Source organism: Battus philenor, unplaced genomic scaffold (genome assembly GCF_028537555.1).
Source record: "Battus philenor isolate CCGP_79_NKW_IND1 unplaced genomic scaffold, ilBatPhil1.0.hap1 SCAF_14, whole genome shotgun sequence".
In the NCBI taxonomy this organism is placed as follows: domain Eukaryota; kingdom Metazoa; phylum Arthropoda; class Insecta; order Lepidoptera; family Papilionidae; genus Battus; species Battus philenor.
This window is the reverse complement of record NW_027181676.1, coordinates 9,421,259-9,434,393: the sequence shown is the minus strand read 5'-3', so window position 1 is coordinate 9,434,393 and position 13,135 is coordinate 9,421,259. Positions and strand designations below refer to the sequence as shown.

Below are 13,135 nucleotides of genomic sequence, written 5' to 3'. Positions count from 1 at the left end.
TGATTTCAGTTCATAGACGTCTGCAAGTCCTCCCCTAAAAATATCTATCGTGGATATAAGATAATCGCAACACTTGGGAGGCGAGTTGCCTATTGCAATTTGATATTATGGTACGAAGAGGATGCTGTTTCCCATCCCGGAAATCCCGTACAACTAATGCCCAATGTGTGAAAATATTGTATCCTGGGAAACGAACCCGCTACCTACGATTGCAACTCTTAGACTTCTGCTGGGATACCACTACTCGATATATGTATATACACATGTAATAAATATTAATGACGTTAAGGAATAAAAAGAGTAATTTTAATATTGAAAATCTTAATTTACAAACATTCGTTTATCAATTTTAATAGTAAGGAATTATGTCCAATAATTGTGATTCACAATATTGTTTTAAAATAAAACTTATACATGTAAAAATATAAATCTCATTCAATTTGTAATAAATGTACCATCCAAACTATTTAAATATTTTTTTATCAAAAAATTTATTTAACTCAATTAGCATTATATTTGCCAGATATTTTCTTCTCATTTTCAGCCGATGAACGTTCACCGCGAGGCCACCCCAAAGAGCGACATAATGACTATCACAGCGAAATTCCGAGCATAGCGCTCTCCGTTGTTGTTTGGGGACCTTAAGCCTTCGGATGAGGCTGGGCGCAAGTGACCACGTCTTGGATCCATATGTCATCGCCAGACATATTATTCCTGAAATCTCAGTATCTCTTCATTCCCGAAAGCTTTACCGGAAACAGAATCAATGATTAGCGTTTTCCTTGCCATCATAATCTGTTATCTTTAGGGTAGTAGAACTGTCTATTAGTCCAGTTATTAACGTGATCATCCGCTTGACCTTTTATCGTCTTACTTTCTTACTTCCAGTGGTTTTTCAGAGTTGTCGGGTTTTCTTCGGGAATGTAGCTAAAATTTAGGACTCGTTCATAACATATTATGGTGAACCTAATCTTGATTTTGAGCTTATCAAGGATGGACTTGATGGTGTCTCTTGCTGTTTATGATATTCGTAATATTTTTCTTCCACACTACATTTTTAAAGCTTCAGTTATTTTTCGGCCTGCTGTGCAAATTGATCATCATTATCAGTAATTATAAATATTTAAATATTAGCACTGTCATCAAAACTAAATCCAAATATTAGACACCATTTCTTTCCGTTACAAAGTATATATTTTTTTTTCTTAACACACATTTTACATTATATCATAAGCCTGTGGGCGCCTGGCCTCTTTGGTTTTTTGACATGACGTTTATTAAGTCAGTTGGTTTTACTTGTCAAAGAAAATTTATATTTTATAATAATTTGTGTTTTTTTTTTTAAATATAAAAATAGATTACTAATATCTGAATTTTAATAAGTAATCTACAAGCCAAAATATCAACTCCTACGTAGAATTTTTCGCATTTAAACACAGCGATAAACTTTGCAAGAAAATAAAAATTATTGACAGGCGCTTCGCCAATTTAACTTATTTGCAACATAAGAGTGTTTTACGAAGTGATTAGTTACAGGTAAAAGCTTTAAAGGGGTGAATGTATAATTTAATGTCAAGTAAAAGCTTGAAAGATTTTACATCTTTTTCCAATCATCATTCTGAAATACATTACATTTATTTATTTTTCTGTTGGAATACAACAGGCCAATCACATCTTGAGCACGGTCTACAAGGACAAATAATTAAAAATAATTTATTTTATTTTGTAGTAATCCGAATGCATAAAATGATTTCATTCTATAAGTTATTATTGCTTACCGATGACTGATTTTTAATTAGGGTATAGCATTAGCATAGCTTACAAATTCATCCTTTTAAAACTTTTATACCTATTACTAATTATTTTGTATAACGCTCTCGTTTATTGATAAAGCAGATTTTTTAAAATAATAATTCTTTGTATAGCAATAGCCATGGGGTTTGGAGGTCAACTCCGCTACCAAACGCTGAACCAGCCCATCTAGCAATACTCGGTAAGGATAGACAACTTAAAAAATTATCATTACTGATAAAAACTTCTGAATAAAAATAATAAGAGTTTATGTTATTTTTTATTTAGGTTTTGATATTAATTTTGTAGATATAAGCTTTATAAAAGATGAATATATCGATTAAATAAATTAATCGTCAATACAGAATTTAGACAGTAGTATATTTACGTTGTAATTAGACATATATTGTAAATAATACTAAAAAGTAAATGAAGATACTTGGAACGTTTGAAAGATTTTTAGTAAATAAAATATTTTTAAATACTACGATAGTTAGTCTAATATTGCAATATTTCTAAATATACGTCAATAAAAAAATTGAAAATCTTATATAATTTACACTAAATATGTGTATAAAATAAAGCTAAACCATAATACTTGATTGATAGATGAAATCATGTTGTGGTATATACACATCGCTACCAAAACATCAATTTTATTTAAATTATACTTTAGAATTTCTTAACTTATTTGTTATTAAAAAAAAATAAGATTATTGCAAAAATTGTTAAGAATATGTCATCTCTAACGATGGGCATAAATGACTATTTTGCTTGTGACAAATAGAATGTTAATTGTTACCATATTTTTAGTTTAATTGCGATGTTTTCCTTTCCATCATTAATGTTTTAAGATTGTCTTCATAATAAAACTTCTCAGAAAGAATTTTTTGAACGATGATAATAATTATTCTTAACTATTTATTTACATAGCATAACAAAGTTGGGTGGGTAATTGAGAAAGATGTTTGATAATAACTAATATTTAGGTATCGGTACGTGTAATAATTCATCGTAAGGGACCGCGTCGAAAAATTTTCTCGCCGTTTCTATTGTTACATTCATAGCATAATCTACCACTGGCTGTCCAAATTCTTCAGTCACCACTCTCCAATTTTCATTTAAAAACCGCAACACTGTGTTACCTGAAATATATTATATATGACTTGAATTGATATTTTACAGTATACAAGAATTAAAATAATTATTTTGTTGCTAATATCTATTTTCTTAATATTGATCTCTATCTTTTGTTTAATTAATTTCCCTAATGTTAATTAGTCTTGTATTAGTTTGAACCACTAGAGAAGCATCCTGTTATTTAGGCTTACAACCTATCACAAGAGTTCTTTTTGAACTGTCATCATCATGATATCGTAATCATTCCATCCATAGATTTCTAATAAGACCATTTTAAAGTGGCCAACATCATCATCTTTCGTCACCCTTATCCCACGCTGCGCTTCCTAAACTGTGGTCTCCACTCTAGACCTTGTGGTCAAGTCTGTAGTGGTCAGCTGTGCTGTGTACAATGTGGCCAACGCACTGCCAGTTCCGAATACCAATTCGCAGAAATATGTCGTTACTTTCGTTCGTTTACGGATCTCCTCGTTCCTGATTTTCCTATTTTTATCTAAGTTTGTTATTGAAGACAAAAGTCAAAGACTAGCTTTTAATATTGAAATGTTATACGTACATAAATAAATTTTTAATTTTATTTATGTATACATACAAACGATAACTTTTAAAAAGCATGTATTGTTATGGAATAATACTTATCTATTGTATTTATAAGCAGGTCTAGGTTATCTTTAACATCGACCTTTCTTTAGATACGATAATAATAAAGCTAAGTTTTCATTTACCAAAATAATACATATGTAACAAAGTCGAATAATAATTAAAAAAACAATATTACAAATTAAGATATGCAATGTATATTAAAAAAAAAAACTTTAACATATGTTATGCAGATAAAATATATTTATTGTAAATTTAATCGGTAATATCGCTACCAGAAACTAATAAATTAACATACTTATTAACATATTTTATTTATAAAGAATTTTCATATTATAATAATTATGAAATTTTTCACAGAAAGCTGTTTAAAATCGTGAAGCAATTATACATTGCAATAGATTCAAGTCATATAATTTTGTTATAATAAGATTATAAATATTAATATACTTACTTAATTCAGCGTTACCCTTGAAGAGATTAGTAATGGTATAATGGATTCTTTCACCGTAATCAAATGTATATTTGTAGCTCCTAATACCGAAGTGATCTCGTCCATTAGCGTCTTTGAAGTATCTTGTCTTTATATTCATTTTTATGACGGAGTTTACTGTAATTTAAACATATAAGCCGTAAATTGTCTATTATAATTATTAGCTTTTCAAATAAGTTCGTTTGAAATAGCAATTGATATTTTATCCAAACCCATTATTATAATCATAAAAAACTATTTTAGTGGTCTATGTAAAGGTCTTATAAAAATATAAATCTTATTAACTATGAAATTTATCGCATACCTATTTTGATTTTTGAATCTCCTTCACCATTTATTGGGAACAATAATAATCTTCCCACAGCCGTGTACTTTCCTTTTATAGTGATATTGCATCGGACTTCCAAAATGAAAACATTTTTTTCAAGATATGCTCTGTAAATATAATCAATATATGTTTTACATAGTTTAATATATTTTTTTTTGTTAAAATTAATATTCTTTAGTGTTCACGCGAGAAAATATTAACATTGTCTCGTGATAGTAAATAAAAAAGTATGAATAGTCATATCACTGAAGGCAATTTTTTTTGATACAAACGTAGTATGAAAACAGAAGAATTTTAAATAACGGGTAGTTAAATTGTACAAAAGATATAATATACATACAAACATTTATACTTATAATAAATATAATATAATACATATTACGGTATAATGTATTTTAAAAATACAATAATAGGTAAACATCAAACTGACATAATATTGAATTATATTGTTAAAAATTCACTAGATGGTATTTTTACAGACTTCACTTAGAGATATATCATCATTACAGCGTGGGACGACCACTGATGATTATACACCTCTCCCTAATATATCCAGCAATACTAGCTGGAAGCTGTTCGAAGCCTATATTTCCACTTTGTGGGTAGATTTTGGTGTGCTCAAGGCCCCAGCGCTTATGTCCTGCCCGGTGCATTTATGTATGTACGCTATTTATGTAGAGATCACTCAATTATTATTATAAGAATTTTTTTGTTAAGGTTTTATTAGACATATTATAGATAGATATACGCGTTCACCGAATGCACGGTGCAGCGGTTCCGATCGGTCTCGGAGACCTTATTTTCTAACTGGTACAATTTTTAAAATTAGACTCTACATTTAAGATTCGAAAATCGTATCAAAACTGATAAGACACAAGGAAAACTATTATGAATAAAATAACCATGCATGCAATTTATTCTCATGTACGCACGCCAAATTGCATACATGTTGCATGTGTTATCACAATTATTTTGTTCAAGGATTAATCTAATCGCCCAATTCATTAAAGTTACGCTATGTTGCAGCCCGTGTGGCATCATTAAATATATTATTATTATGTTATAGTGACATGAAAAGTTAGTATGTGTACCATAATATTATCCGAAATATTATTATGCGGGAAAAATAATTACTATTAATTGAACTACATTGAAATGCTAGGAAACATTAAAAAAAAATAAAACTAATTCTCACATTCCTGTACAAAGATTTTATACTGTCGGCACGAGTTTAAAATCTAATCAAAAACTTTAAAAATATTTTACGATAAAAACTACGTCTCCGATGAAATGTAAACTTCCGAACTTTTACTAATCGATATCGTCTACGACGTTCTATCTCAAGAAATTCCTTTAAATTACCATTGATATTTTTAACGAAGAAATATTGCATTAAACATATTGTATGCATTTTACGTTTTTCCGTTGACTTAACATTGTTTACTGATTAATTACGATTATGCCGCGATAAAAACTAGCGTAGTTTAAAGGTATATACGATTTTATGCTGTAATTATAATCATAATTTGCCTTGTGATTTGAAACACTTACTCTACATTTAATACTTGGCACTTTCTTAAACCAGTTGCTTTTCCGTCCAAGAATGTAACCTTTACTCCTGGTAACTGAATCGGAAGCTCGTCGATTACGAAGGGATCCAATGCTGGTACTCCAAGGGATGGTATTCCTTTGGAAAATTCTGGGATAGCGTCTTGAGTTGCTTTGATAAGACACGCTGACTCAGTGCTGTTACAGGGGTGAATGTATTCCGCTGGAATTATTATGAAATAGTGTTAATAATATTTATAATTATTTAGTTTAAAATTATTAACATATTATAAACACACAGAAATAATTTCAGGCATAAAAAACACATTAGAAAGAAAAACATAATGTTTTATTGAAGAAGAAAAGATTAACGTTTTTCTTAATGTTTCCCGTGTGGCCTCGTGGTCTATCGACAATAAAATCGATCAATGACAAAGAAAGTTTCTAATGGGCTATTAAATATTATAAAACATTTATAGTACTGGACATTTTATGCAATAACTATCTATTCCTAAAGTTTTTATTCAAAGCAAATTTCGCACAGCTTGTTATAGCCTCTTGATATATCCTCATATTAGTTTTAGAGAACAATCTCAGTTTTATGATACCTACAATTTAAAAAAGTATTGACAGATTACACATCTCGATTAGTCGATTTTTATTTTCACAGAATTATGTACTATGAAATACTTTTACAGGGAAGAGCTGCTGATAACGATACAAACTTTCTTCTATAAAAGATGGGTGTTCATGCAATCCATAATGTGAGAACTAGCGATTCTCTGAGAAAAAATCTGTTAAGTTATTTAACATACATAAGAGCTGTGAAGAAATGTGAAAACGATTATAAAATAAAGAAATAAAAAATAGATACGGGTGTACAGGAAAAAAAATATGGTTAAGATTACCATTAAAAATAATGATAAGCTTCTTATACCTTTTTCAAGGTTCCATAATATTGCTATTTTGTGCTTATTGATTATTGTCGTGTATGGTATTGCAACATACTCCATATGTCTCTAAATTATCATATAATAAATTTAAGAATTTTATTTAACAAAATCCTGTACAAAGAAATCTCATTATAGTGTAAAGTATTTCAGTGTGATAATAATGATTGGAAATAAATAACTTAGGAGAGTAGTTATTAGAGTTTGTTGTGGGCTCTTGTCAAATAAGGACGCGCTGGAACCCACATATCTTAAAATTTAGGAATGGCATTATAGAGATTCTGGATCTGATGTTAGTTAGTACCCTAATTGGGCTCTTTACGTATTCTTCTCGCAATATAATCCAGCAGTCACTATAGTTGGTCCGATGTGAATAAAATTAGTAAATAATTAAATGAAAATCATAATAAACCTATACCATAGCAACCGATGGACCTCATGTAGGCCTTCTCAGGCATACTCGAATAAAAATAGTGGGTTTACAGTTCACAGTAAGTTCACAGCCCAAGCCAAGGGAGATTCTCTTTTAGGAGTTCTTGCGTCTAGTAATGGCCCTAGAATCTGAAGAAATCAATAAAGTTGAAACCACAGAAGGAGCCCCCAAGCTTTTATTAATAATTTGTTTTTTTTTCTGACCCTGGTTTTTGGGGACCTCTTGTTCACCCCTTCATTTGGAAAAGGGACTTTGATTACAAAAGATTTTTCAAGTTTTGATTTTTATTTAATTTTCTTCTTTTGTGCTACATATTTTGTTCGTCATCTTTAGTTCTTCGCAATATCTGTCACTTTTTACATTCCTTGCAATTCGTTCAGACTTCCTTTTAAATCTCTCTCCTGAACTCCCAATATACACTTTGCTTTTACAGACTTAGTTGTAGTACTGGTTTACTATTTGTGTTCATATCTTGTTTTCATTTACTTTATTTTAATAAACACCGTTATTAATTAAAATTTTAACTCTGTTTTTATTTATGAATCATGTTATTGAGGCCTTAACCGATCCTACCTTACGTGACTAAGTCTTATTACTATGTGTTACTCTGTCCTAGTGTTCTGCACAACCTTAGGAATATATGGCGATGTTTATTGTCGCCTATTTTACTTGTCTTGTCTTTCCTTTCTTGTAGCTTTATCACACAGACGGAATGAAGTCCTACAAATACGGGACAGTCTATCAGTAGGTGATTAATGGTTTGTTAATAGCAACAGTGTTAATCCAAACCTACAAAAAATATAGTCTGCCATTTTAACTGGTAAAGCTGTACATATAATAATATAATACATATATTTATTGTTAATAAATTTGTTTACTTATAAGTTAATGATATGACATTAATAATAATACAAATAAATGATATACAGACATTTCAAAATAACTAACTGTTTTTGTAAGAAAGTAGTTTTCTAGTTCCCACATAATTATTGTTGCGATTTTGTCTTTTGAGAAATAAAATAATGGCTCTTAGTATACTTGAAGTAATTTACGCAATCATATTTATAAGCACTGACATTTGCTCAAATAGCATGAGTACGACTGTTACAAATATTAAAGATTTTAGAAGTATAATGCAGGTTGGTAAGTCAGTCAACACTACGCGCTTAAGCAACAATAAACGGATATTTCGATATTCAGACACGCGATACGTTTAAGGGGGATCATTCGCATTTATATTTTTATTTTGATAATGTAAAAATTTGTGATTATTACAGTAACGAAATAGTTTTCTATCATTTACAAATATTTCAAGCTCATATTTAAGTTCGTGACCTTGCTTTTGAAACTACATTAATTATTAACATAAATTTTTAGAAATTGATATTAAATTTTCAAGCACATACTATAGCTAATAATTTTATAAAGACAAGACTATATATATATATATTACGATTACTATAAATATTAATTTTTTTAGTAATAAAAAAATACATACACGGGTGTTTTTTCATTCAAATTAACAGCGAAAGTTATATGGTTTACATGCAGCCAGCTTTTAAGAACGCATTTTTCATGTTTGCAAACTATTGCATATAGTACTAACAAGGAAATTAGCTAATATTTAATTTTCAACCGCATTCCGTTTTAAACTGGCAGTTTAGGTACACAGAAATGGTCTTGACCTGGATAATGTAAGCGTTAGAGTTAGACTTTAGAATAATATAAAACACTGAACCAGACAAGTTTATGCGATAATGACGTGACTACATGAGTTGATACAATAAAATAATTTAGTTTCCACACGAATTATGTAGAACAACCATTGTGTTATAAAGTCGCAATACACTTTATAATTATGCATAAGTATTTGGAAGTTGTATAAAAATTATTTGAGGAATCTTATTATGTATGAATTCAATTTAATGCTAGTTTCTTTCAAATTAGGCTTTTCAGTTTACTCGTGACGTATTCAGTAATTACTAAAATTGACTCAAAGAGAAAAATAAAGGTAATCAATAATTAATTTTTTAAAGTTGGAAAGATTTTTCACAAAAGTTTATTTTTCAATTAAATGATAAAATTATGAATTTTTCCAATTTTAATAATATTGGGTGTTAATCAATCGTATCTAAATATTTTTTAATTTAAGATTTAAACCGTGCCAGTACGAAACAAAAATAATAGTCACTTGTATGGACTTTATTAAAATATATTTATTTACTACTAGGGTTTAATATATGTATATAATTGTTCGACGTATTTACGTTAGTATTTTAAATTATAGATAATTAAAATTAATTAAGGCTGCAATATAACAACTAAGATAATTTCGGGTTTGATTTGATGGTATATTTGAAAATAATAAGGATAGTATGGTCACAGGTAATTACAAGCGAAAATTATTTTTGTAAAATTATTTGTTTATACTACCCCTTAACAACATTGCTACAAAAGTAAAACTTAGCGTAATGTCGGTTAACTTTAAGTTAGCGATTGCCTATCTCTATGAAACATTGACATGTTTTAGACGCCTGTTTTTAAGAATAAAATAAAATATTACTATGCGCAATATTATCTGTTGTTTTAATAATAACTAAGAGGTAATAAGAACGAGAAAAGAAATTTTTCAAATATAGAACCCCAAAAAAAGACATCTGACTATTATTAAACAAGTTTTTTAAGGTTTAATAAAAGAAACATTTTAGCTAGTAATCTTTCTCAGAACACGTTTGCCGTAATTAGGTAACGTAGAAACATTTCTGTTTGCATTGTAATAAATGCCGAGTGTAGTGAAATTACAAATTGCAAATATATGTGACAAGGTGACAGCTACGCTGTTGTAAGATTTTTATTACAAAATACTATATAACAAACACACAGCTCGTCTTTGCGCGTATCATAGAATAAAATTAAAAGTACTACATGTTATTATCTATATGCCTTTATTCACTTATTGTCTATATGCAAATAAATATGTCATCTTATCTACATTAACAACGCAGATGCATTGTAGTCCCATAGTACGTGAATAGAACGTCGCTTTATCCCGTAACGTTTTATAAACTCGCCTAATAAAAAAATGAAGTGAAGTAAAGATTATATGAAATTACTATAACCGTTGATGATGTTTCTATATCATAGAGGGATTCCAAATATTGGTGACATATTTTAATAACAAAGGGAGGTAGTAGTTGAAAATCTTATTATTATATTTGTGCTAATCCTTTCTTTTTATTCTTCTTTTCTGCCGACAAACACCCACTGGTGTTGGCTTTCCTCAAAGATTGCCACGATGACTGATTTTGCGCTGCCCGAAATTTCCTGCTCATGATTTCACAGCAGAACTCCGAGCGTAGCTATAACCATTGCTCTCTACGTGACCCTGCCTCTTTAATTAAGCTATGCTTTTAAGAGTATTAAATTGTATATACCAGCACAGAATTTTTAAAAAGCTTCTGATATATTTACACTAAACCATATTATATTTAAAAACTAAGAACTGCTTTTTTACGGTTTTAGGTCTAATACAGTTCACTAAACGATCGCGATAAGTACAAATTGCAGAACTTGGGCTATTAACAATCAAATGCCGTGTTTGCTGAAAAATTTACAAAACGTTTAGATGGCGATCACGAAGCGGTAACTATTTTTATTTGATGTATTTGATGTTGTGCTGCTAGCCGGTCTAGGCTTTGTACAGCTTCATCGAAATTGAGCCCGTGGAAACAGAGGTCCACGGACTAAAAATTTTACGCTGAAGATCGCACCTCAGTTACGACGAAGACGTCTACACGCGGAGAACTATAACCGTGTAGGTGTATAGTGTAGTGATTGGGGGGTTGATTATGTAGCACGAAGCGAGGACTACTCGGCGGTCGGGAGAGACACGGGCCTCTGCGGACCGCCCTCGCTTGAACGCGGGTTAGGCGGACGCGGCCGCCGTGTCATGTGTAGGTGTGTAGTGCATGACATGTGCATCGAGACCGCCTGGGCTCGAAGTGAAGCGGGTGTCCTGGCGTTGATACGGGGAAGCGGATATATTGAGCGGAGAAATATCCTAGTTATACATTTTTGGAGGTTCTAGAAGTGCTTTCAAGGATGTGCTTAAACTATTTGCGTTAATAAAATTACATATTTTAATTACTTGTAATATTATGGTAATGAAAGCATACAGTGGTTTATAATTTTGCATAATCTTGTTCATATGTAATTTAATAACTATTATTTATATCATTTTTAATAAAATTTAGGTAAAGGCTACATACCAATATTTATGACTAGAGCTGTATATATATCTACTATAGGAAAACACACTCAAATTTGTAAAAATTTTATAAAACTTGTTTTAAAGCATGTTATGTTTTGCTGTGGCTAATTAAAATAAATAAATAAAATTGAAAAACATTTAAGTGCTTTATTTAAAATTTATGTTGAGAAATTATTAAAAAAAGTAAAAATAATGAATATTCATTATAAATGATATGTAAAATTATTCATTAATATATTAAAAGAGTATGTAGTAATGTTATGATTATTGCAATATTTCATGTTAAAATTACAGCATGGATATTATCTTGTCGTTAAATAGTATAGAAAACTTACGTGCAAGAGTTATGCAGGAGCCGACGAAGGCCGCCACTACCGCCAGAAAACTAATAAATACGGATCCCGTACACATTGCTATTATCGAGTATTAAACGTCTTGATAGTAAGAATATGGAAATATTGTAGCGATCTAATAAAGACCGACAAACACACTGGCCGATGACCTTTGGTTATTCGTTTCTTACTTATGTTAATAGAAACGAGTTCTTTATCATTTTCGATTGCAATAATTCGGCCAAATCTTTCCACTAAATCTGCATTACACGCAGCACTCGCCAATACGTTTCTACGAATGTGTTTGCATCGCGCGTACCGTGCACTGTGGGCCTACGAGGCCATGTTCTGCTCGCAGTGCGTTAACCAAACTATTTCCACTTGCAATGACTTAAACCCCACTTTTATTAGAAATGTCTTTTTCATGCCATTAAAGTATTGGCTTGGTATTTGAATAAATAATTCACTAACTACTGAGTTATAATTAAAAACACTATTTGAACATGCATTTTAGATTCAAAGTATAGTTAACGCGTCAGAAATATGTTATGCATGATATGCATTGCAATTGTTAACGACGACAATTCAAAGCAAGCGTGAAATATCTAAATAATAATAATATAAAAGAAATATTGTACTATAACTCTTTTGATCGGTGTTAGCATTCCGTGACACGTTTTCATTTGAAGGCCTCTCACAGCTTGTATACTTATATTTTGTTATAACGAAATCTCTTACATTTTAAATTATTTCACTAAATTTTTACAAATATTCCTTATTTTTATAAGCATATCCACACCGCAAATTTAAAACTAGTCCATACTTTAATAAAAGATGTGCATTATAAAAAACAATTTGTTCCATTTTGATCTATAACATAAGCCAATTAAGAAAAACAAAAGATTAAAAAAACTATTAGAACACAGCACAGTAAATAATAATATAAATTGCGGATAGCCAAGAATAATATATTTATTACTTAATATAACTATAGAAAACTGACATGGATAATGCCAATGGTTTTAAGTTCATCTAAAAATATATTTTTGTATAAAGTAGAGAAATAAATAAGTATGTGCTAAGTTAATAGCAAAAAAAAAGCCAATCGACCGCCAAAACAAGCGCAGGAACTGATAGCTCATTACATAATAATTACGTTACTTTGAAATAAGATTAGTTAAAAATTTACATAGTTAATTATAACAAAGTTGTGTTTAAGATATGTTTGGTAAAGCAAAATATTACGAATA

The 13,135-nt window shown here is 30.0% G+C and overlaps 1 protein-coding gene across 1 annotated transcript; it reads right to left on the bottom strand.

Annotated features, from left to right (window-relative positions):
* Positions 1-2,631: 2,631 nt before the first annotated feature.
* Positions 2,632-12,179, bottom strand: LOC137933757 (circadian clock-controlled protein daywake-like). The gene is made up of 5 exons (XM_068777794.1): positions 11,889-12,179; positions 5,904-6,123; positions 4,329-4,459; positions 3,986-4,141; positions 2,632-2,936 (listed from the first exon to the last, which is right to left on the bottom strand). Exons 1-5 carry the CDS (start codon positions 11,962-11,964, stop codon positions 2,770-2,772), a joined length of 750 nt encoding a protein of 249 aa, XP_068633895.1. The 5' UTR covers positions 11,965-12,179; the 3' UTR covers positions 2,632-2,769.
* Positions 12,180-13,135: the final 956 nt, after the last annotated feature.